We start from the raw sequence: 26815 nt of genomic DNA on the forward strand, positions 1-26815 counted from the left end.
ATGTAATTAAAATCTCAATTTTTCGACACGTCATCCGCCCGATCCGCGGTTATCTGCGGGTGCAACCGCAATCTGCGCATCGCTACAATGGAGACGTTGTTCCAACAGTTCTACTGTGAGCTTGATCACAAAGCTGGTTTTGGAGGTACTGCAAGGTAGACGTCGCCCTGCATCAACACACCTGAGTCTAAAGATGGCTGACAGTAACAGCAACATTCAAAGTATAGCAAAGATTTATCATTATCACAAAATAGACAAAATCCTCTAAAATGGCTGCAGTGAGGCGTTGGCTGCTCTGAAAACAGCTGGCAGTTGGTGAGTTTAAAGGGAGATAATCATTTGGCCTTAGTAGTTTTTGTTTTTAAATAATCTTGTCTGTGTAAAAAGTGAAATAACCTGAACGTCCAAAATAAAACTTGGACGTTTGGAAAAGCTGTGTTAAAAATTCTATCCAAACAAAATTTTTGAAAACAAAAATTGGAATTTCATAGAGTGGTTAATAATTTTGACCTTAGCCGCACAACAACTAAGCCACTCAAATATATTTAAAAAACCGTTGAAGGTCACACACATTCTCTTAAGCAAACACTTTAAAGTAATTTTAGTCAGAGAGGCTAGTTACTTTAAAGGAATAAGACTGATCTAAAACTGACCGTCATTTCGTCTGAGCCTGATAACGCCATCATCTCCTCCCTTTCCTTTTCCATGAAGGGAATCAGATGACCCACTGCCTTCTTCATCACCCGAGCAGATTTAATCACCTGTGAAGAAACCAAGGGAGGAGGGACACAAGATATTCAAAAATTACTTACAAATGTGCTTCCCTGCAATCTGCTCAATTTACTATGAAGAATATGGAGAATCTGATGAAGAAAAAAAAATCAACAGTGAATTCTTTGACAATCATCTGTAGGTAAAAATAACCTGCCTAGTGACGGTTTAATCCCAACTCATGTTCCCTATTAGTGAGCAATCAAACGCTTGGTGAATTCTGCTTCATAATGACAGGAAGAGCCGACATGGAAGGATCAAAAAGTGGCGTCTCTATGAACGCTTGGCCGCCACAGGCCAGTTCTCCCTGTGGTAACTTTTCTGACACCTCCTGCTTAAAACCCAAACTGCAGAAGGATTTTGACACGCTGGCTTTGTTATCAAGAGGTCACGCTACACAGACCAATAGAGTCAACCCCAAGTCAAGTCTCAAGTCAATGGGACAGTCCTGACTCCATCCCGATTAGCGATTATTTACCCGACTGACTTACATTTGACGTCACTCTCACTTCCCACTCTGTCCTCATTTGAATGTTTGGCTTTCACCTGTTCAAATCCATCTCCACTGACTGTTCTCCTCATTCACCGGCCACCCAAACCACATTCAAATTTCATCACAGAAATAACTGAACTCCTTCTGTCTGTTTGTGCAAAATCCTCCAATGTCATGATTCTTGGGGACTTCAATATTCATACTGGGGTCCCCAAGAGTCAGTACTCTATGGAACTCACCCAACTCATCGACTCACTTAACCTCACCCAGCATATACATGTTCCAACCCACGCCAAAGGACACATCCTGGACCTCGTCATTACAAACACCCCCATAAAAAACCTCCATGTTTATGACCTCGGCGTCTTGGACCACAGTGCCATCTCACTTGACCTCCCCCTGCAAGCATCAAATCATAAGGACAAACGACAAATCCATTCCCGCAAAATAAAAGACATTGACCAAGACCACCTGACCCGTGACTTCCATAACCTCACCCAGACTGCCCACCACTCCTCCCCAGATGCCCTAGTGGACCATTACAACACTGGACTACAGCTGATCCTTGACACCCATGCCCCACTGAAGACTCGGATCGTGTCTTTCACGAAATCTGCTCCGTGGTACACTGGTGCACTGCGTAGACAGAAGGCAGCTGGGAGGGTCGTCGAGAGGCGGTTTTTAGCCTCAGGTTTAACAGTCCATGAACAAACTTACAGACAACACCAAAAATCATATTCCAAAGCCCTCAGTCTAGCCCGCTCTGAATACTACTCAAACATCATTAACAATAACCCGGGAAACTCTAAACAACTGTTTAAAACTGCAAACAAACTCCTCGCACCACAACCACTTACACAAAAAACAAACAATAATGAACAATGTGATGCATTCATGGATACATTCATATCCAAGATTGATAACATTCATTCCGTTCTCCTGCCCTCTAGTTCTCCTAACTCCACACCTGCCACTCCAGCTTCCAAATTTTCCCAGTTTTTCCCTGTCACAGACAGACAGGTGGAGGACGTCATCCGCAAGATGAAGCCCTCCACCTGTCACCTGGATCCACTTCCCACATCCCTGATCAAATCCCATGTTTCCACACTGAGCCCCCTAATCCCAACTATCATCAGTCACGCCCTGCAACACGGTCACCTGCCACAGTCATTAAAAACTGCAATAATTAAAGCTCTTCGAAAAAAACCTTCCCTTGACCCCGAAAAAAACATCTAATTACCGGCCCATTTCCAATCTTCCCTTCCTGTCAAAAATCATTGAAAAGGTAATCTCCTCACAAATTCACACACACCTCCAGTCTGTACGACAAATTCCAATCCGGTTTCCGTTCAGCTCACAGCACTGAGACAGCTCTGGTCAGGGTCACCAATGATTTGCTGGTGGCCTCTGACCAGGGCTCTCCATCACTCCTGTTACTCCTGGCACTGTCGACCACTCCATCCTCCATCCTCCTCCACAGACTCCAGCATTTCATTGGTCTTTCAGATACAGCGCTCTAGTGGCTCCGGTCCTACCTGACCGGTAGGGCTGAGTATGTGGCCCTTGGGGAAGCCAGGTCGAGGTCCCACGCTGTCACCTGTGGGGTTCCCCAGGGGTCAGTGCTGGGGCCCAGCCTGTTTTCAATCTACATGCTCCCTTCGGGCCACATCATCAGCAAGCATGGAGTCTCCTACATTGCTATGCTGATGATATTCAGCTCTAGGCATGGGCCGGTATGAGATTCTGACGGTATGATAACCTATCAATATCAGGTAAGACTCTGGACCAGTCAGTCAGATCGGCAGCTTAAAAAAGTCTGTCCTCAGTTTAAAATCCATGTAAGATCAGTGGTGGGCACAGCTAACCAAAAAGTTAGCTTCGATAACCGTTCTTCCGCTAACTGAAAAGTTAGCTTCGATAACGCTAAACCGATAAACTGCCAAAAGATTTAGCTGAAGCGAACAACTGCTAACGCCACAGGACGCGCCCCGAGTTTCGGATCGGCGCCCCTGTTAACCTATCTGACGGTTCATCCAGGAGGCGCGGGGCGGGGCAGCGCCGTGGGGCGGGGCAGCGCCGCGCCGCGGGGCGGGGCAGCGCCGTGGGGCGGGGCAGCGCCGTGGGGCGGGGCAGCGCCGTGGGGCGGGGCAGCGCCGCGCCGCGGGGCGGGGCAGCGCCGCGGGGCGGGGCAGCGCCGCGGGGCGGGGCAGCGCCGCGCACCGAGTGGCTCGCACTCTGCAGCGCCCGCTCTGCTCCTCTCTATTTTCTCCGCGAGCCCCGAGCGCCGAGAGCGCATAGGGGATTATTTGTTGCCGTCGCGCCATGACGCAAGCATGTACGCGAGTCATTCAAATACCCCCGGAATCTTGAGTTCCGGGGCTTTCTAACAGTTTTTGAATCGTTTCAATCGGACAAACAGATCGGGAGTTATATGTATTACAGTATCCATGTTTTTTTCGAAACAATTTTCGGCGTTTTTTAACCGCAGAGAAGAGACTTTTACTTTGCACAGTACCGGAAGCACGTACGAGAGGCGTTCAAGTACCCTCGGAAACCAGAGTCGCTAATGTGTAAATTTAGCGGAAGCTAATTAGTCCGCCAATGTTTTTCAAAGTTAGCTGAACAGCTAATCCGTTAATGAAAATGTTAGCTTTGCTCATTAGCGGTTAGCTGATTAGCGGACTGCGCCCACCACTGTGTAAGATTAAGTGATTTCTTTTAATTACCTCTGACATAATGCACTCTGGATTTAAATACCAGGGTTTTTGTTTCAGCTAAATGTAAATCTGCTTCATAAAAACATGTTTATGATTTCAAAAAGGAAAGTTGTCTTCATACCTGTGGCAGGAACATCTTCCCTGCTCCAAACAGATCTCCCACCACCTTCATGCCGTTCATCAGTGGACCCTCAATGATGTGAAGAGGTCGCGAGTATCGGTCCACATGGGTCTGACACTCTACCACATCCTCAATCACATACTTCTCTATTCCCTGAGAGGACACAAACACACACTAAAAATTAATCTCAGCTTGTCTGCAGTATAAATGAATGAATGTGTAAAATCTTCTACTCTCTACAATGACTAAAATACAGAAAGACAAACCAGGATGAGGAGAATAGAAAAGTCAAACAATTTTAATTACTGAGGGTACATACAGAGCCCCAATTTACATAAAGGGAACCAAATCAGAAACATGGCAGCATAAAAATCTTCAATAGTTTGGAGTCTTTTTTATATGGACATGAAGCATGTTACAATAACACAAAGAACAACAGAGGGATGCTCAGTGGCGTCGTTATGCATGAAGTGAAGCCCCCTAAAAATAGCCAATTGTATAATCTGTCATTATTCACTTCTGATCTGTTCAAGCGTGGCAGGCAGAAGGGCCACACTGCATTGCTCTCCTCCTGCTCCCTCGCTGCTCCCTCCTAGCTAGGGCTATGCAAAAAATTGATGAAATCAATTAATTCAAATTGTTTTCTGCAGAAGATTAAAAAAAATGAAAAATCAAGACTTTTTTTCTTGCCTTAGTCGAATTGTAAGTTGTGGCAATAGTTGAAAAGAAATTCAATATTCATGATGGTTGGCCATGCAAGGTTTAGACAAGTGCCTTTATGGGCTTGTATTTGTTTCAGAAGTAGATTAAATATTGTTCAGAGTTTCATGCTAACACTGTTAGCAAAGTAACTCAGCCTTTTAGTGTTTATGTAGACAAACCTGCCTCCGTTTATACGACATAATCAACTTTTATGACACTGACTGACTGTTAGAGGGAAATATTTAGACAACTTAAAGGCAAAACTAGATTTGTTACATTTTTATATCACTATGTTTTTGTTTATTTTTTAAGAGGGAAAAATCGATGAAAATTGTAAATCGAGTGTTGTTGGAAAAATTGAGGATTTTGCTTTTTTATCACCTCAGCTCCCATTGCTGTTCTTCATCTTTTAAAGCTGGTGTCCGGAGTTTCCGTTCGTTTCCAATGTATGTATCATTTTTCAACAGAGCTTCAGTGTGTCAGTCTGGTTCGATACTACAATATAATATTAGCATAAAGCAATATAAAAATGTATTTATGAGCCCCGCCTTCGTCTCATAGACCCCCATGTTATCCGAAAAAGCGCCGGTCAGCTTCAGCCAATAGATTTCGAGCTTCCGCCTTGTCCTGCTGTCAATCAAAGTGTGGAGCAGCCAGAGAGCACGGCCGCTCGCCCAGCAGAGGAGAGTTAGCTCTGCAGCAGATATATCCACTGTCTGCTGAACATCCACCGTAAACAGCTCAACATGGAGGATGCTGCAGGACTGGAGGCTCTCATTTTCACCCCACAGATAATAGCATGCACAATTAAAGGGGCGTGGCTTGGTCGCTCATGAAAGCAGAGGGAGGGGGAGCCTGAGACATAGGATTAAAAAAAACCTCTCTCGTTCAAAACTCCGGACACGAGCTTTAAGTTTTATAAATGAACATAGCACTACACTGCTGGATTTTATTTGTTGTTTTACACATATATATGTATGTATGGATGGATGAACTGCCTGTTTTTAGTGAGAAAATGATGTCAAAACTGTAGGAGTGCCCACTGAGCCACTGTTCAGCCTGAGGCAGATAAAATGTAGGTTAAAGAAAATTATGCCCCCCTTGAAAAAAATTACATTTTTTCCCGGCTGCAGAAACAAATTAGAAGGGGGCTGTAAAGCCCCCTTCTAATTTGTTTCTGCAGCCGGGTCTGTCCACATGGCGCTTTATTTTGAAACAAAATCCAACAGGGTCAAAAAGGAAATTCTTTCTCTGTGTTTTCTTCCCAATAAAGAGGCTCTGGTCAGAAATCAGTGGCTGCAGGGAGTCGTCATGCTGAAGCTTCAACAATGACTTTAAATTCCATTTTTGAACTGACTGTTTGGACTGATGAATGGTTGAAGTTATGAGCGGAAAACTGCCTTGAAATGCAAAACAACAGTTTTAAAAATTGCAATTAAAATGAATGATGGAATGAATGAATTATGGTTTTATGAAAGCGTAATTAATCGTGATAACTTCGGAAATAATCTGATTAATCGCGATTTGAAAAATTAATCATTTGACAGCCCTGATATATATTTAGATACATAATAAATGAAACACTGAATTGTGTCAGTAAATTTTCTGTCAGTTCGTCCAAACTTGCCAGAGCTTGCATCGTAAATCTTTTTTTTTTTTTACAAAACTCTCCACCTCTATCTACCCTTGCACAAGACTTTATCATCACATGCCCATCTTGAAAAAAATATCTAAATTGCCTCATTAGTTTTCATCCCAGTGTTTCTTTTCCTGTATTTTTTATTAGCTAACAATTTACATTAGCCAATAAAAAATACAGGAAAAGAAACACTGGGATGAAAACTAATGAAGTAATTTAGATCCTCTTTGGCTTTAGTACTCATGCAAATGCTTTTATTTTGTAAATGATATATTGTGCATACACACTGACCAGAGAAATGAGGCGCATTTGAACACAAAATAAAACTGAAATTTCAAACGATGAACCCAATATAAAATGTTAAATTTCTAAAGGAAGTGTTGACTCCAGACGGAAATAAAGCTGACAAACTTTAGGACTCAATACCAAATTTCATCTGATAAAAAGCTCCTTCAAAACAGTTTATCTTCTGTCCGATCAGGTGCGATACACTTTGATGTGGTCACATGATCTTACCTTGATGAGAGCGTACTCCAGTCTGTCCTCCACACTGCTACTTCTCCACTCGTCTGCCTGGGCCACCTTCTTCACTCCTTTCACACTGTTCTGTCAACAAGAGCCCAACATGTGTTAGACCAGCTCCTACAAGAATGTGTGTGTGTGTGTGTGAGTGAGAGCATGCACCTGTGCGTAGGCCAGCAGCTTCTCGGTGGCCTCTGCATCTCGGTTCCAGATGAGGTTTTCACACAGTAACAGGAGCTCCTTGTCAATGTCGTCATATACCGGCAGACTGCCAGCGTTCACAATGCCCATATCCATCCCATCCTGACAGTACACACACACACACACACACACACACACACACACACACACACACACACACACACACACACACACACACACACACCAGAGCAATCCAGTTAAAGCCAAAAGCAACTTGCCTAGAGAAATAAAATAACAGACACAAACACATTTTATTGTCAAATTAGTAAGTTATCACCACTTGGTGAATTATTTTTGACAATTATTTTTACTGTTATTACATCATTGCAAAATCATTGTAGAGACAGCTTTATCACATTCAAAATGGCCCAAATCATAGCTAGGAATGTGAATTGCTAAGAATTTAGCGATTCCAATTCCATTATCGATACTGCTTATCAATACGATTCCTTATCGATTCTCATCGAGTGAGAAATGAAATAATACAAACCGGTATTTGTATGAACTCTTTAATATCTTAATCCTGAACAGAAGAAAAAAAAATATCCATACAACGACGAAAAGCGTTGCAAGTAGACCTGGTTTTCATCTTTTCGTGTGAAATTCAGCCAAACTCTGGATTCTTCCTCGACACCAGGTTGGAAAACTCAAAACCAAATTTCGCCGGGCTCACACTGGATGCCCGTGCATGTCTGGTCCAGCTCCGGTATGGAATTACAGCAGCCCTGTCACTTACACCGCCTCTGGGGGCCTCTGATGTCCACCGAAGGAGGTTGCCAGATTTGTCGCTCTTTCAAGCCCAGAGTCTAGGCACCCCGCATAATGTTAAACCGTCCAACAATAAAAAGCAGCCCAAACCTCTATCTCTGCAGAAAATGCACGTTAAAACCGTAAAAGCCATATTTGCATAGTAAGAAACACGTCACAAGCACATACCGTATTTTCGGCACTATAAGGCTCACTGGATTAATAGGCGCACAGTCAATGAATGGTTTTTATGAAAAAAAAATTCATACATAGGGCGCACCACATTTTAAGCCGCATAGTATGAGAGAAATACATATCAGCAGTCTAGGTGGTGACATTCTCGGTTGAAATGTGTGAGTAAAGCGACATATCAGAGCCAGGCTGACTGAGGATCGCTCCTCTTCACGGATGTGCAGCTCAGAGCGGCCGCGACTGGTCGAACTCGCTCGGTCAGCGGGGTTCAGCCAGCTGCCGTCTCCTGAGTGAAGCCCCCCACCGACAGCTCAGGCAGCCGGCCGGCCGCTCCCGGCGTCCCGGCGGCGGGCTGCCGGGCGGGGCCGGCCGTTCTCGGAGTCGCAGCGTGCAGGCTGCCGCCCGGCGTCCAGCCGTTTCCCACGTCGGCCGGCTGTGCAGCCGCTCGCCGTGCTCCGTTCTGTTTAAACTAGCTAGCTTAGCAGCTTAGCAAACAGGGGTTGTTTGCTCATGTGATCAGGGTGATTACCGTAATTCCCGCAAAAAAGGCGCATTGAATTATAAGGCGCTCTGTTGGATTTTGAGAAAATTACAGGCTTTTACTTGCGCCTTATAGTGCGTAAAATACGGTAACCATTTCATCAACCCGTCCGACGTGTTCAAAAGAACCTTGATTTTGCAGAAACCCGCCCAATCTGGCAACACACAGCCACTCCAGTCATAGAGCTGTTTTGTGCATTTCAGGCATCATTTGACTTTCCTACAATGACTCAGTACAACATCTTTCATTCTTCTAACGCATATAATGATTAGCTCGCGTTGCTTTTTATATATTCCACCAGAAGAGTAAAAAAAAAAAAAAAAAATGTTAAAGCAAAAACACACACAGATTTTATTTTGAACACTTATTTTCAAACACGTATCTACTTCCAGCACCTGACTTGCTTCAGTTTAGATTGGCGCGGCAGGGCTCCGGACTGCGGAAAAACAGGATCCTTGCTGAAGGTTTCCGGACTGCCGGACGGGCTCTGTAGCGACGCCGAAGCTGGACCGCAGAGTGGCCGCTGTGAGTCCAGCCTGACGCGCTGCACATGACACGTCATGACGCACACACCGGAACCGATAAACAGAACCGTCAAGGAGACAGACAATGCCTTGGAATCGAGTCTCTGGGAACCCCGGTTCTACAAAACAATCGGTTCTCGATTCTCATCCCTAAAAAACAACCCATCTTTTTTTGTTCCTATTTAATTTGAATACTTAAATACTTTGCTTTAAAATGTGAGAACAAATCTCATGACAACAGAGGAAATTAAATTACAAAAACAGGTAAATTAAAGTGAATTGCTTTCAGAAATACAAGATTCTCTGAAAGCAATTCAGTGGAGAGAATACTTTGAGTTAACATTGAAGAAAACAAATATGGAGAAGTGGAGCACAGAGAAAGTAGAGCGTGTTCATATTTACCTGGATAGCGTGGTAGAGAAAAGCACCATGCATGGCCTCTCTGATGGTCTCCATTCCCCTGAAGGAGAAGGACAGGTTGGACAGACCCCCACTCACCCGAGCTCTGGGTAATGTCTCCTACACACACACACACACACACACACACACACACACACACACACACACACACACACACACACAGATAAAGCAGGATCCAGAAGCTAAAACCTGCTTTACACATTTTTCCAGTCTTCACCGATTCAGAGACTAAAAAAGTCACTACAGAGCAGAACACACTCTAGAAGATTCTTCATCAGAGAATCTGCTCCTTCACCCCCAGTCTTCCAAATCTCCAGGAGTCAAACTGCCCAAATCGCCATCTCGGTTGAAAATGCACATCAAAACCGTATTTTTATAATAACAAAGACGTCATAAACACATAATCATTTCATCAACCCGTCCGACGTGTTCAAAGAAGAAGCTTGATTTGGCAGAAACCCGCCCAATCTGGCAACACAGAGCTGCTCCGGTCACAGAGCTGTTTTGAGCCATTTTGGTGTCGTTTGACTTTCCTGCAGTGACGAAGTACAAAACTGTTCATTCTTCTAAAGCGTATAATGACTCCATCATGTTGTTTGTTCTGTATTCTACCAGAAGAAGTAAAAAAATAGAATATTAAGGCAAAAACACGACACAGATTTTATTTTGAAGTCACTTATTTTGGAACACGTATCGCGTTTCCTTCCGGCACCCGACTTGCTTCTGTCTGGATTGATGTGGTAGGGCTGCGGCACGCGGAAAAATAGGATCCTTGCAGAAAGATACCGGAGCTCCGCAGAGGCTCCGGAGCCGGACCGGAGCCGGACCGTGGCCGGTGTGCACCACAGCATTGATTTTAAGAATAGAATAGAATAGAATAGAATAGAATAGAATAGAATAGAATAGAATAGAATAGAATAGATCTTTATTGTCACTGTTACAAAGAACAATGAAAATCCGTTTGGTACTCTCTCTAGCAACATTAAAAGAAAAGACCATATAACACAACCAATAAATATATACAACATAAGAGCAAGTCCTAACATATATAAATATACATAAACATCATAAGAGCAGTGTACAGTAAAGGAGACAACTTGGTTAGAGACCTGCTCTACCATGATTGTTGCGCGTTAAACTGATATTGTCATCACTGGGGGGGGGGGGGGGCAGACTTTTGACAGCTTGGGGTAAAAGCTGTTTTTGAGTCTGTTGGTTCTGGCTCTCAGTGTCCTGTAGCGTCTGCCCGAGGGGAGGGGGGAGAAAAGGGAGTGTCCTGGGTGTGAGGGGTCTCTGGTGATTCCCCTGGCTTTCCTCTGAAGTCTGCCAGTGTGCACATCACTGAGGGGGGGTAGTTTGGTCCCAGTCACCCGTTCTGCTGCTTTTCCCACCCGGTGCAGGTCCTTCCTGTCCTCCGCAGTGCAGCAGCTGAACCACCGTGCAGCAGGAGGTCAGGAGGTCAGGAGGTCAGGAGGCTCTCCATGGTGGAGCGGCAGAAGTTGGTGAGCAGCTTCACGGGGAGATGTGCCTGACGCAGCTTCCTGAGGAAGTCCAGTCTCTGTTGGGCCTTCCCCACCTGGTGTGAGATGTGGGTGGACCATGTGAAGTCTTCAGAGATGTGGACCCCAACAAACTTAAAGCTCTCCATTCTCTACCTCCTCCCCATCAATGTAGAGGCCAGAGTGCTCAGTTCACTTTGCTCTTCTAAAGTCCACTATCGTCTCCTTGGTCTTTCCAGTGTTGAGGCTCAGGTTGTTGTGACGACACCATCGTCGTAGATGCTGGACTTCCTCCCTGTAGGCTGATTCATCGTTGTCTCTGATCAGTCCTATGATGGTGGTGTCGTCTGCAAACTTAACGATGGCGTTGCTGGAGTGAGCAGGAGAGCAGTCCTGTGTGAACAGGGAGTAGAGAAGTGGGCTGAGGACACAGCCCTGAGGAGTGCCGGTGTTCAGGATGAGAGTGGAGGAGATGTGGTTTCTGATCCTGACATTCTGGGGTCTGTTACTGAGGAAGTCCAGTATCCAGGAACACAGTGAGGAGCCAAGCCCCAGGATGCTCAGCTTCATAACCAGTCTGTGAGGAAGAACTGTATTGAAGGCGGAGCTGAAATCCACAAACAGCATTCTCACGTAAGTGTTACTCCCTTCCAGGTGTGTGAGGGCTGTGTGGAGAGAGGTGATGACGGCGTCTTCTGTTGACCTGTTTGCCCTGTATGCAAACTGATGTGGATCGAGGTCAGCAGGAATAGCAGCCTTAATGTGGGAGGATATGAGTCTTTCGAAGCATTTGGTTATGATGGGGGTCAGAGCAACAGGGCGATCGTCGTTCAGGCAGCTCACTGTGCTCTTCTTAGGCACAGGGACGATGGTGGCTGTTTTAAGGCAGGTGGGGGCTGCAGACTGTAGCAGCGAGAGGTTAAAGATGGTGGTGAAAACCTCTGCCCTCTTTAGAACAGGACTTTAGCACTCTTCCTGGGATGCCGTCTGGACCCGGTGATTTCCTCACATTGACTCTGCTCAGGGTGTCTCTGACCTGATGCTGCTGCAGCTGGATGGGGGGGTCGGTCCTCTCGAGCAGAGCAGCCAAGGGGGGGCCTGTCCGTTGTGTTGGTCAAAACGGGCAAAGAACCGGTTCAGAGTGTCTGGTAGAGTGCTGTCTTTTCAGACTGATGTTGTCTGACCATCCTTACAGCCAGTGAGTCTCTTGACCCTTGCCACATGTTCCGGATGTTGTTGTTGTCAAAGTGCTTCTCAATGCGCTGTTTGTATTTGCGCTTGGCCGTTTTGATGCCTTTCTGCAGGGATCGCCGTGCCTCTTTATAAGCCTGCTGGTCTCCTGACGTCAAGGCAGCCCCCCGTGCTCTCAGCAGAGCGCGCACCTCGCTGTTAAACCACGGTTTTTGGTTTGGGGACACTTTAACAGTCCTTGTTGATGTGACACTCTCGGAGCAGAAGTTGATGTAGGAGAGCACAGCAGATGTGTGACTCTCCAGGTCTGCCCCTTCTGCAAATATCCCCCAGTCTGTGGTCTCAAAACAGTCCTGCAGGGCTGAGGTGGCTTCTTCAGTCCATACACAAACTGGTTTTGTTGACAGTTTCTGACTGCAGATCTTAGGTTTATAAGCAGGAATCAGGGAGAGAGAGAGATGGTCTGACAGTCCCAGATGTGGCAGGGGGATCGCTTCATCAGGCATCAGGAATGTTTGTGTAAGACCTGGTCCAGAATGTTGCTTTCCCTCGTTGGAAAGTTCATATTCTTAAAGAATCTTGGCAGCACTGACTTCAGTTTGGCATGATTAAAGTCACCTGCTGCAATCATAACACAGTCAGGGTGCGCCGATAGCTGCTGGTTTATGGAACGTTGTAGTGTATCCATAGCAACCTTAATGACTACGGATTAGCTGTGGTGTCCGTTTCGCAGCCGGAAGCCAGTGTGCATCGGGGGTGACTCAGAGAGACGGACAGTGCTGGTTAGGGCTGAACGATATACAAGGGTGGACCCAAAAGAATCCGGAATTTGACTGTAACTTTTTATTTCTGACATTTCAAAATAAAACATCACCATCACCTTCAAAATAATCTCCATCCGCATTAATGCAGCGCTCCAGCCGTGTCTCCCACTTCACCAATGCGTCGTCAGACTCGTGCGTAATTGTGCCATTTTTTGCCGGCTGTGATTTTTCTGTCACCTCCTCCACATCTGCAAACCGCTGTCCCTTCATCTCTTTCTTCAACTTGGGGAACAAGAAAAAGTCACTGGAGGCTTCATCTGGAGAATCAGGCGGATGGGAGAGGAGATTCATCTCATTCTTCTCCAGAAACTGCGTGAGGCGCAGCGCCGTGTCCGCTGGCGCTCTGTGGTGGTGGATCAACCGGCTCCACTCCGCCACGACGCTCTACTTCCTCCTCACATCCTCACGGAGCGTCTGAGGACTTCCTGTAGTAGTCCTGGTTTACAGTCTGACCTGGAGGGACAGACTCGCTGTGGACGAGACCCTGGACAGCCGAGAAGCAGCTCAGCATTGTTTTCACGCTGAGCGGACCTGACGCGCCGACATCTGGCCCTTCTCAGACCCCCGGACCACTCATGGACCTGAGTCTTCCCCAGAGCAGCATCCTTGTAGGCTTGCTGCAACAAGCTGAGTGTTTCTGCTGCTGTTTTCCAGCAAAAAGCAGAATTTAATGTTTGCGCGCTGCTCTAGCTTTCCAGTCAATGTCGCCATTTTGGAAAAAATCGCAGACCGCCTCTGCACTCTGTTGCTATAAATAGCTCCTGCTTCACAATGATAGGAAGAGCCGACATCAGCTCCAGTGGTTCTCCTCATACTTGGCTGATAGGAGCCTCACTGTGTCAGCCAACCAACCAGCAGTGCGGTGTGCCTCAGGGCTCAGTTCTGGGACCCCTCTTGTTCCTACTGTTTGTGCTTCCTCTGGGTCAGCTGATCCACCAGTTCAGTGATGTGTCCGACAACCTATTTGCAGACGAACTGCAGCTGTTCTGCTCCTTCAAGCCTTATGAAGCTCACAAACTCAACTCCTTAATAAACTGCTCGTCACTAACTAAGCAGTGGTTCAGTGACAACAGCCTCCAACTAAATTCAGAAAAAGACTTACCATTGCCCTGGACAGTGCCATCCCCACTATTAAGCAGCACCGTGGTGATCTGAGCCTCTCAGCTAAAAACAAACTGAGGAACCTTGGGGTGGTCTTTGATGAAGCCGTGTCTCTAGACCACCACTCAAGGCAGCTGGTTAGAACCTGTTTCTTCCAGCTGAGCAGCATCACTCAGTTCAGACTCATGGTGTCTTAGAACCAGCTTGAAATGATCCTCCATGGTTTCATATCCCCGTGGCTGGACTACTGCAACAGCCTGTTCACTGCCTCAACCAGAAAGAGCTGATCGTCTTCAGTACGTCCAAAACTCAGCTGCCGGGCTGCTGACCGGCTCCACCAGGAGGCCCCACATCACACCTGTGTTAAAGTCTCTCCTCTGGCTCCCTGCTGTGGTCCGTGTCCAGTTTAAAATCCTGCTGCTGACCTTTCCACTAGGGATAGACCCTTATGGTTTTTTTTGTTTTTTTTTTAGGGCCAATGCTGATACCGATTTTTATTCCATGCCCTTAGCCGATGGCCAACTATGGACTGCCGATTTTCTTGAGCCAATATTTGGGGCCGATACCGTTTTTGCTTCCTCAATTTACATCAAAAAATGACACGATGAAAAATATTGTTGGCTTCAAGCTTAAAATAAATATTTATTTAACAGTAAAAAATCATAACAGATTTGTTCAACTTTACGCAAAAAACTTCAAAATGAACAAAAAGGGTTTGGTACTTTTAATTATTCAAATAACGCCCATTATGTCTATAAAATAAAAGAAAACAAATATTCAGGCATCATTAAAATGAAAAAGAAATCCGTGAATACCATGCGCTTTTCGGCCAATTCAACTAAAAAACTCAAATATCGGCCGGCCGGTGTATCGGTCTATGTTGTATGTAGTTTTAATGTGGTAGATCATGGTGTTATTGCTATAGTTCATAGTTTTAATGCTGGAGTTAACAGTTTTAATGTTGTAATTAATGGTTTCATTGCTGTAGTTAATGGTTTTATTTCTGTAGTTAATCGTTGTAATGATGTAGCTAGTGGTTGTAATAGTGTAATTAGTAGTTTTAATGCTGTAGCTCCTGGTTTGATTGCTGTAGTTAGCGGTTTTAATTTATTGCATATTACGTTAGTGTAGTTAAAGGCGTGTTACAGCATATTTACACACATTTGATGTGTGTTACAGCGTAATGATGTGCGTTACAGCAATTACATGTGTGTTACAGCTTAAAGCGATACTTCAACATTTTGGCAAATTGGCCCATTTAGGGCAATTCCCTAGTCATTTAGAACAGCATACTTACTTTTTTTGTGAGGGCGATCTGTTGTTTATTCAGCGGTGGGTCTGAGGAGAGCCTCACGGCGGACATAATGGAAGTGGATGGTACAGTTGCTTCCCTCGTCAAACTCATCAAATACACAATCCAACAACCCCAAAACACTCGGATGGATACGTTATAATCCGCACTTTCACTACGCTGTGAAACACCTACAAATAATATAGTAGCGTTACGACATTGAAGCAAATACTGGGAACTACTTTTTCTTTTGAAATCACTACGCCCAGACGCCATGTTTAGTAAGTAGTTCCGTCTTAACAATCTTCGCAAAAACCACTCAATCTCGTAATTTTGCATCAATATTTCACAGCGTAGTGAATGTGTGGATTATAACGTGTCCACCAAAGTGTTTTGGGGTTGTTGGATTGTGTATTTGATGAGTTTGACGAGGGAAGCAACTGTACCGTCCACTTCCATTATGTCCGCCGTGAAGCTCTCCTCAGACCCACCGCTGAATAAACAACAGCTCGCCCTCACAAAAAAAGTAAGTATGCTGTTCTAAATGACTAGGGAATTGCCCTAAATGGGCCAATTTGCCAAAATGTTGAAGTATCGCTTTAATGACATGCACGTTATAGTGTAATTACATGCATGTTACAGCATAATGATATGCGTGTTTCAGCGTAATTACATGCGTTAATTATGATTACATGCATATTACAGTGTAATGATATTCCTGTTTCAGCGTAATTACATGCATTTTTAATAGTAATTACATGGGTGTTACAGCGTAATGACGTGCGCGTTACAGCGTAATGACATGCATTTCATGTGTTACAGCGTAATGACATGCACGCTAGTGTAATTACATGTGTGTTACAGCGTAATGATATGCGTGCTACGGCGCAATGACGTGCGTGTTAATCAATTGCATGCGTGTTACAGCGTAATGATGTGCGCGTTAATCAATTGCATGCATGTTAGTGTAATGACGTGTGCGTTAATCAATTCATGCGCGTTACAGCGTAATTGCGTGCACGTTAAGCAATTGCATGCGTTACAGCGTAATGACATGTATTTCATGTGTTACAGCGTAATGACGTGTGTTACAGCGTAATTAAATGTCTTATCAATTGTACTTATATGGGTGTTACAGCTTGATGACATGCGCGTTACAATGTAGTTACATGCATGTTACTGTAATTTTATGAGTGTTAGTGTAATTACATGTTTGAGTGATAACATGCATGTTAGTATAATTATATGCGCGTTACAGTGTAATTACATGAGTTTTAAGGTGTAATTGCATGTGTGTTACAGCATATTTACACACATTTAATTTATGTTACCGCATGATGACATGCACGTTATAGTGTAATTGCATGCGTGTTACAGCGTAATGATATGCGTATTTCAGCATAATTAAAGGTGTTTTTAATTGTAATTACATACATGTTTCAGCTTAATTACATGCGTTTTTAATTGTAATTACATGTATGTTACAGCGTAATGATGTGCACATTATAGTGTAACCACATTCGTGTTACAGCGTAATGACGTGCGCGTTAGTGTAATTACATGCGTGGTACAGTGTAATTGAATGCCTTATTAATTGTAATTACATGATGTTACAGCGCAATGACGTGCACATTAAGCAATTGCATGCATTACAGCGCAATGACATGCATTTCATGTGTGTTACAGCATAATTAAATGTCTTATCATTGTACTTATACGTGAGTTAAAGCTTCATGACATATGTGTTACAATGTAGTTACATGCATGTTAGTGTAATTATATGTGTTACAGGGTAATTACGTGTTTGAGAAATAACATGCATGTTAGTATAATTATATGCGCGTTACAGTGTAATTACATGAGTTTTAAGGTGTCATTACATGCGTGTTACAGCATATTTACACACATTTAATGTGTATTAGAGCATAATGACATGCATCTCATGTGTTACAGCGTAATGACATAGTGTAATTACATGCGTGTTTCAGCATAATTAAATGCGTTTAATTGTAATTACATATGTTACAGCGTAATGGCGTGCGCGTTACAGCAATTACATGCGTTACAGTGTAATGAAATGCATTTTATGTGTTACAAAGTAATGACATGCATGTTACAGTTTAATCACATGTGTTTTAAAAGTGTGTGTGCAGTATCGGCCGATGCCAATACAAGTAAAAACCTCAATTATCAGCCCGATATATCGGCCGGTCGATGTATCGGTCTATCCTTACTTTCGACCCCTATGGTCAGGCTCCCATGTAGGGGAACTCCCATCACAGACATGATGAAGCCCTACATCTCAGTCTGAAGCCTGAGGTCCTCTGAGCAGAAGCTGCTGAGAGTCCCTCAGACTCGTTCTAAAACTAGGGGTGACCGCTGGTTCAAATCTACTGCGCCTCGCCTCTGGAACCAACTTCCTCTAGACCTGCTCTCTGGACACAGTGGATGAATGGAGCTTTCCAAAAACATCAGTTCCAAAAAGCATTTTAGTTCAGACTGGCACAGCGTTGTCTTGGCTGTATTATATATTGTGTACTGTTTATGTAACTGCATCGCATTTGCAGTTCATTGGTGATGTTTGTATTTGATTAAATTTCGGTTCCTACTTCCAGTGAGAGAAAGCTCATTACAGAGGAACTAACTGTCTGCAGAAGTTCCAGGAAGGACCGCATTAAGGGGTGCTGATAGAAGCGAGAAGATTAGAAAATAAGCTCTAAAAGTCTGTAAAAAGAGCAGAAACACACGGTTTACCTCCTTTATACTGTGATGCAGCCAATGAGGTTCGTATATTTCAGTTTGCTTGTTATTTGTCTTGATTATTATAGTGATAGTGTGGTGCGCTTTGCAGCTGGGGTGCTGGTCGAACCCGGCGTCAAGGGGGGGGGCGTCGCCCCCACACGCAGACTCCCCCGCCCCCTCAGTCAAAGTACAGTATTTCATTTAAAAAAAAAAAAAGTTTTCAGTATATTATGTGCTTAAAAAACAACAGCAAACTCCGCTGACTTGGTCAAATCAATATGAAGTGTTGTGCTATTCAAAATGAAAAAAAAAAGGAGACTCCAGCTGTGCTAAAGGTGAGAGCTGCTTATTTTATCATTTGTTTTGTTACCATTTGTGCTTTTTAGCTATGTGGTTAATGATCATACGTTGTTGGACACGTTGGATCAGCGCTGCTGATCTGTGGCTTCTGTTTTTGTGTTGCTCCGTTACGTTTTCTCCACCTATGCGTCTCGCCCCGCAGTTTTCAGCCGGCCCCCCGTCCGCCCCCTCGTGTACACTGGGCTGGCGCCGGGACTGGTGCTGGTGTGGCTGCGATCTCATGTGCAGGCTTGGGTGAACGTTTCTGTACTAATGTCGGTTTCATGTGCATGTTCATGAGGTTGGAAATATGGTTTGTGTGATTGCAGTTGAAAAACCTGGGATCATATGCTGTGAATAGACAAGTCAAAGGTTTAAAGACAGGCAGAGTTTACTCTGTACAAATAATAGTTTTCAGGACAGCGTTTTCAGTGTGTACAAGGGTTATAGTGTCATATCTTTGAAGGTTTAAAGATATTCATTATTATAATAATGGTTTTGTGCAATGATTATATTTTTTTACTGTATAAGTTTGTGTTTATTGATAAGTATGTATGTCCACAGTTCTCATGTTTGGGGTTTGGGTGTTGGAAGTGAATAAACCCTGAGCAGTAAAGAAGGAACAGTTGTGCTGTCGTCATTTTCATCATACCGAGGGAGGAACAGTCTATAATACTGACTGTAAGATCAGAGAGATGATATATCATTTAGACTCTATACATGTTATCTCTCTGACCTTATGTACTGAGAAATGTTTATACAATCTCTTATCTTATTCATTATGTATCCTGCTCTGTTTATGAGAACTTTAATCCTTATATCTTGATCTTTATATGACTCTCTGCCACTGTGAAGCACTTTGTGATGGCTGATCTGTGAAAAGCGCTTTACAAATACATTTTACTGGAGCTCACCACACACAAGATTTGCAATCAGAATATTAAACATGTTCATTGTCTACGATCTCCCCTTCCAACACCTCCAGAGCAGCTCCGACCGGAAGAAAAAAAAATCCCTCTGAACACGCCGCAGGCCACGAGAACATCGGAACCGATCTCATTTCGACAATCGATGTTTGTCGGCTTCGATTGGGAGGAGAAGATCGGGGCAAAATTCGGCCCGACTATCCTGTAGTGTGTACCGGAATGAAGCTGTGCTTACAGAACCAACAGGGGACTCTGTCACAATCAGCCTGTTATTCTGGCTCTTTCTGGTACACTCACGCAGACTTATTCATCTTACTGTATTAAGACTTATTTGTTATTTGTCATGCTGGCATGGTTCTCTGATTTCAGTTGCAGTTTGAATGAAGCAGATTTGCTGAATATTACAGGAAGGATGCCAATTAGAGTGACTTTCTCAAAAGTATGGCCCAATATTAGCATTGGACCCAGCAGGAAGATCCAATGCCAGTCTGATTAGATCAGAAAAAAGATTCAAATGAGGTCAGAGGATTCCTGTTCAACAGATTTCCCTGTTGTATCAGATGGAGTAAAGTTTCATTACCTTGATAAGTTTGGTGGCTCTTATGAAGTTGACAGCATAGTCATTGTGCTCCTCCATGCCTGTACCGATGGTGAGGATGTTGGGGTCAAAGATGATGTCATTGGGGTCAAATCCCAGTTTGCTGCGAAGCAGACTGTAGGCTCGGGTGCAGATGTCCACCTTACGCTCAATATCTGTGGCCTGGCGAGGACAGAAGAGTTGTGAGCATATGCTGAATGAATCAGTTTGTTCATGCTTGTTTACTGACCTGACCCTCCTCATCGAAGGCCATGACGACCACAGCAGCTCCAAAGCGCTTCACAGTGGCAGCTCGGAGCAGAAACTCCTGCTCTCCTTCCTTCAGACTGATGCTGTTGACGATACACTTCCCCTGACAACATTTCAGACCAGCCTCAATCACCGAGAAGTTTGAAGAATCAATACAAAGAGGAACCTGCAGAGAAAAAGGATCAGCTGAAGGAAGAGAAAAACCAAGCTGTACACTCACAAATATGGACGTACTGGTTAGCACCAAGTGCTCCTTCTGGAATGTTAGCATGTTTTCTTAATGGCATTTAGTCATGAAACAATGCTGAGTCCCTGTAGAGTTTCAAGTAAATTATTATTAAGAATACCTGGATTGCAGAGAAGGCATTTGGCAGGGTCAGCTGTTTTTTTATTTGTTTTTGTTTTTATTAATTTGTTTATTTATTTATTTTTCTGTATAAAGGGGTAAAACGGTAAATGATCCACTTGTCAAATGCATACAATCCCTGTACAGTTTACCCTCAGTTAGAATTAAGCTCAATAGTCATCTGATAGATTTAGGTTATGTAAAGGCACTCATCAAGGTTGCTGCCCCAGCCCCTCACTCTTCCATTATTCATAGAACCTCTGGCTCATGCTATTAGTCAAAATAAAGATCGGGATTAATATAGCAAAACAAATTATTATTATAACCTACCTCCAGGACCCACACTCTAAAATATTGAGAACTTTGGCAGACTATGGTCAGATGTCAATTTATATTCTAAACTTCACAAAAAGCACAGGGCTTCCCCATTAATCATACCTTGAGTCATATATTTAAACTATAGCTGGGCCGTTAACGGCGATAACGTGCTGCATTATCGCGAGAGTCTTATCGCGCGAAAAAACAAATGTTGCCGTAAATCTAATCTGTCCTGTGCCCCACCGTGCTCCAGCTGAGCGTCAAAAAAACACACACACTTTTAGCGGTGAAACACGGTCCATTCCTCATTATTTGCCATATTGAACTCGGCCGAATTATCAGAAAAATGACCAGGAAAATGCTGGTATGAGGCACAAACTGAAATAAGGAGCGCAAATATGAAGACAATGAAAGTGAAACTTAAATCGCGAGTTTTGTCGGTGCAGCATTTCGGCCAGCCGGGCGTTTTTCTGAAAACACGCAAAATAAAGTACATTTCCCTTCAACACACAATCTGGTTTAATAAAGGTCAGTATGAGGCACCATGCGGCGTGACTGAGTTTAGGCTGTCTTGGAGATAGGATGAAGTTTGAGGAAGTGCGCGCTCATAAGAAACTTCTATTTTTCATCTGCTCTGTTATTGGTGGTGTGTGTGTGTGTGTGTGTGTGTGTGTGTGTGTGTGTGTGTGTGTGTGTGTGTGTGTGTGTGTGTGTGTGTGTGTGTGTGTGTGTTGGGGGCAATCTTGGTAAAGATTCGGTATTTTAAGCTATTATAAATCATATTTGATGAATTGTAAAATTATTTATGTAACACACACACATTTTGAATGGAATCCGCAGCCTTCAAATGAGCCATTTTAATCGCGATTAACTCCAGGATTGGGGTGCGATTAATCGCGATTAAAAAATGTAATCGTTGCCCAGCTCTAATTTAAACAAAACACAAATGGAACTGGGAGACTAAATCAATGAAATACCCGGGAAGCATCATCACCCAACATATAGACAAAAATAAACTATGACCAACCAAACAAATATAACAAACATATATAACAAAGTGGTTATTATTATTCAAGATGGCTAAGATGAATCTATTGCCAAGGTTGCTGTATCTTTTCTATCCTGGTCTATCCTGGTGAAGTCTGCACAGTCACTCCTGACTGGCTCCTCCCTTCACCATGGTCCCGCCCAGCAGCAGTTTGTAGAGTGGTGCCATTCTTCCTGCTTGGAGCAGAATGTCAGCAAAACCAAGGAGAAGCTGGTGACCTCCAGAAACTGGAGAGTTACAAACACCTGGGTACCACCCTCGACAACCACCTCCTCCAACACAGAGGTGGTCCTGAAAAAGTGCCATCAGCGGATATACCTGCTCAGGAAACTGAACTCCTTTTCTGTCAGCAAGGACATTTTACAGACATTCAATTCAATTCAATTTTATTTATATAGAACATTTAAAAAAACAACGTCCGTTAGCCGAAGTGCTTTACAGAAATACAAAAATAAAAGAAACAGATAGATAAAGATAGAATAGATAAATGGAAATGAAAAAAGCCCACCTAAACAAATTTATAAACCCAAATAAGACAAAGAAGACATCAAGATATAGTCCTGTTTAGCTAGTGTTGAAAAGCCTGCGAAAAAAGGTGCGTTTTCAGTCTGGACTTGAACCGTCCTATAGACTGAGAGGACCTGACATCCAGGGGGGGCTGTTCCAGAGGGTGGGCGCAGCTACAGAGAAGGCTCTGTCACCTCTGGTTTTCAGCCTGGCTTTGGGGACAACCAACTGGAGCTGGTCAGCTGACATCAAGTCTCTGGTTGGCATGTAGGCTGCAGCATGTCACTCAAGCAGGAAGGGCCCAAAGAGTGCAAACACTTAAAAGTGATCAGTAAGATTTTAAATTCCCCTCGAAAGCGGATGGGCAGCCAGTGTAAGGTGCGCAGCACAGGGGTGATGTGCTCCCGCTTCTTTGTTTTAGTCAGGAGCCGGGCTGCAGCATTTTGTCCGCTCTGCAGGCGCTGCAGGGCGCCCTGGTCCAGCCCTGGTCCAGCCCTGGTCCAGCCCTGGTCCAGCCCTGGTCCAGCCCAACATACAAAGCATTGCAGTAATCCAAACGTGAAGTTACAAATGCATGGATCACTCTTTCAAAATCTGCCAGAGGAAGATAAGATTTAATTTTGGCCAGAGTCCTAAAATGGAAAAAGCTGGTCTTGATGACATAACTAATGTGTTTGTCAAATTTAAATAAAGGGTCAACCATCACTCCCAAGTTTCTCACAAACGGACGGCAGAGGGAGGACAGAGAACCAATAACACTGTCATGTCCTTGCAGGGGGTTATTTGGACCGAACACCAAAATCTCAGTTTTATCCTTATTTAGGTTCAGAAAATTTGCTCTCATCCATGTCTGGACGTCACTGAGACAGTCCTGCAGTGTTTTTACTACAGACTGACAATCACAGGCTGTGACAGGTAAATAAACCTGGATGTTGTCTGCAAAACAGTAAAAGCAGACTTTATGCTTTTTAAAAATAGAACCCAAAGGGAGCATATACAGAGCGAACAGGACAGGTGCTAGTATTGACCCTGGGGAACGCCATAATTCAGGGGAGACAGAAGATGATCATTGTCCCATATTTACAGAGAAGCTTCGATCAGAGAGATAAGATCGAAACCAATTGAGTGCTGTACCCTTGATGCCTGCATGTGTCTTCAGGCGGGACAGGAGGATGCTGTGATCCACAGTATCAAAGGCAGCAGACAGGTCTAAAAGCAAAAGGACACACACATTCTACATTCTACCACACATTCATTAAAAGTGTTTTATCTCTTTCCATATGCTGCTAGTACCACTCCATCACCCTAAGGGACAGAAACTGCCTGCACAACATAGTGAATTTGTGCGCCAAGCTCACTGGACGGCCTGCTTGCCATGTGAGCACTGTGTAAGAGCAGCAGGCATGTGGCCTGTCGTACTGCTCAGAGACGATACACGTTCTGTTTCCTCCAATTGTGAGGCTGCCATCCAGTCGCAGGCTCCACTGTCCGGCCTGTAAGACCCAGAGAAGGAGAACAACTTTGTCTCCAATGCCATTCTCCTGAAATCAAAGGGGTCACAATAGCCCTCAGCCTTGTGCATTATTATTCATGTGCAATAATTATGCATTGGTAACTTATTAAACTTCATCCTGGTGCAATATGTTTCTCACTGACTGCATTTACTTGTCGTTTTTATTGTATTATATTGTTTTCAATGTGATCTATTTTCTCCTTTTTAATATGCCACTCTTGCCCACTGAATTGTCTTTTGGGAATAAAAGTTTTGTTTTTTTCTGATTGTAAATGTTTTGGCCTGGGAGTTGACAGGACAAATTTGACTCTTGATCCACATTTGTCAAAGGAATCAAGGACTATGAGCTGAGATACAGCTGGGTTGGACAAGTTTCAAAGGAGGTCATAGCATAAAGTAAATTTATCCAAGATAAGAATTCCGCACCACCCGGTCAAAGGTCTTCTCTGCATATAGTGCAATCGTCACTTCAAAAGAGCTTGAAGTAGCAGTATGTATGAAGACGGGCTTTATTCCAGACACCACTGATAGCTGTCATGCAGAAACTCCACTTTGACAGGTTACTTCCTATTTGTTGCACATTCATGGTACTATACACACACTATTAAATCTGTGGTGGGGTGGAGCTGTGGGAGACATTAAAAATAGAAAAACAAAAAAATAGACCCTGCCTTGACATTTTTTTCTTTATATTCTTGATTTTTTTTTTTTTTTTGGCTGATATATTTTTTGCTTCCCATAAAAAAGTTAACGTCACATCCTGTACTTCTGTGGCCACATGGGGCACTGCGGTTTGCTTTTGTTCTGTGTTTGCAGAACCGAGGGAAGAACTGATGATCATGTAGATTTGTGTCACCTGCCACGGTGGAGATCCTTTCCCTGATGAGGGATGCCTCTATTGGATGACAGTCAGGTCGGCACCAATCCAAGTCGGCCCTGGCCAACTCGGCACCGCCCCCGGGATACAGTCAAGTCGGCATCAAGCCAAGTCGGCCCCGCGCGGGGGGGGGGGCTCTCAAGTGACCGAGTTGGTCGGTGCCGACGTGACTGTAAGCTGCTTACCAACTCGGCCAAAAGCCTCTTTTTTTAAAATCGCGATGCGGCTGCAGCGCGACGATTTGCACAGTTTTTTTCGTGCCGGCTGCGCCACTTCTCCTCACGTAGCAGGCAGGACTGGAGGACAAACTGTGTGATTATGGTGACTGACAGGTTAGAGGTGGAGAATGGACCTGGAGCTTCATGTTTGACGTCTTGTTTGAACCGAGTAGCTTAGCTCCGAGCGCACAGCGCGAGCAGCTGTCTGGTCATGTGACCAGATCATGTGACCAGGCGGCGTTTGAGCAATCCAGTCGCCTTTCATTATAATTATAACTGTGCAAATCCAGGAGCTGCTACCGGCTGCAATGCAACGATTCACACAGTTTTATAATTATAATTTTATGTCTAATAAAAGAGCCGCCCAAGCGGTTAAATTTAGTACGAAATTTCATCAAATTGTGAACTTTGGTGAAACACAAAACAAACATTTTTAAAACCACCACTTTGTTTCGTGTGTATTGCACTGTACTTCAAGATAAGTACTTTTTCTGCAAACTAGTGGTCACCCTCCCATTTACAGATGAAACACACAGTAAACTAATAGCTCAACAGGTAAGGCTAAGCGTCGATAAACAGTAAGTTGTAAGTTCAAAACCTGTGTGTCACCCAACTGTAATGAAATGCTGAAATGACTGAAAGAATATGCCTGAACCTCAGACTGCAAGCCCAGTGGTTAGAGGGTGGTCAATTTAATTTATAATTGTCTGCACTTTTGCTGTTGTACTGCTCAGTTTAACTAAAACCAACTCTGCATTGGAGGTTGGCACGACATCAGATTCGGACTTCCATATGACGTCCAAAAAAGACGTAATAAAAACTTTCATTCTGCACCTACAGCAGACCTGATTTGGAGGTAAAAAATGACGTTAAATATACGTTGTTTCAACGTCATATTGCGCAGTGGAATAAGTAGTTATAAACACTCATAAATGATCATAATGCTTTATAACCCACTATACAGCATAGGGTTAGGGTTAGGGCCTGATGTTATAAAGCATTGTGATCATTTATGAGTGTTTATAACTGCCTCTCCCTCTAGAACTGCCACCTTATCGTGGTGGGGAGTTTGAGAGCCCGCATGATCCCAGGAGCTATGTTGCCGGGGGGCTTTATGCCCCTTTGCAGGGTCTCCCACGGCAAACAGGTCCTGGGTGACGGGCCAGACTGAGAGCAGTTCAAAAGCCCTTATGAGAAGAGAGACAACAAAGGTCGTGACGTCTCCCGGTATGGCGCAGCCGGGGCCCCACCTTGGAGCCAGGCCTGGGGTTGGGGCTTATAAGCGAGCGCCTGGTGGCCGGGCCTTTGCTCAAGGGGCCCGGCCGGGCTCAGCCCGAAGGGACGACGTGGGCCTGACCTCCGGTGGGCTCACCACCCACCGAGGGAACCGGAGGGGCCGGGTGCAGTGTGGATTGGGTGGCAGCCGACGGCAGGGTGCCCGGCGACCCGATCCTCAGACACAGAGACTAGGGCCGTTTCTCAATACGTGTACTTCTCTGTACTTGTGAACTCACGGACTCGTGAAACGTCATCAGTCAGAGACCAAGTACTGTTCCAATTCAAAGTTCGCATCTCACCAAGTCCGCATAAAATACCCGGATGTGACTAACTCCGCCCACTTTACCGAGTCTGCATCGG

The 26815-nt window shown here is 44.3% G+C and overlaps 1 protein-coding gene and 1 long non-coding RNA gene across 2 annotated transcripts in view; one reads left to right on the forward strand and one right to left on the reverse strand.

Annotated features, from left to right (window-relative positions):
* mtr (5-methyltetrahydrofolate-homocysteine methyltransferase) overlaps window positions 1-26815 on the reverse strand; it is an 84914-nt gene that overhangs the window by 23680 nt on the left and 34419 nt on the right. The window contains exons 15-21 of the mRNA XM_030098405.1: window positions 20331-20516; window positions 20084-20263; window positions 9573-9689; window positions 7128-7268; window positions 6960-7049; window positions 4103-4255; window positions 654-761 (exon numbers count right to left, since the gene is read on the reverse strand). Coding sequence (XP_029954265.1) covers window positions 654-761; window positions 4103-4255; window positions 6960-7049; window positions 7128-7268; window positions 9573-9689; window positions 20084-20263; window positions 20331-20516 — 975 coding nt within the window. The remainder of the gene's footprint in view (window positions 1-653; window positions 762-4102; window positions 4256-6959; window positions 7050-7127; window positions 7269-9572; window positions 9690-20083; window positions 20264-20330; window positions 20517-26815) is intronic.
* Window positions 6894-26783, forward strand: LOC115393421 (uncharacterized). Its single transcript, XR_003931950.1, has 3 exons — window positions 6894-6903; window positions 23952-23955; window positions 26648-26783. It is a non-coding gene; the product is annotated as an uncharacterized LOC115393421 (long non-coding RNA).

Source organism: Salarias fasciatus, chromosome 8 (assembly GCF_902148845.1).
Source record: "Salarias fasciatus chromosome 8, fSalaFa1.1, whole genome shotgun sequence".
Taxonomy (NCBI): Eukaryota; Metazoa; Chordata; class Actinopteri; order Blenniiformes; family Blenniidae; genus Salarias; species Salarias fasciatus.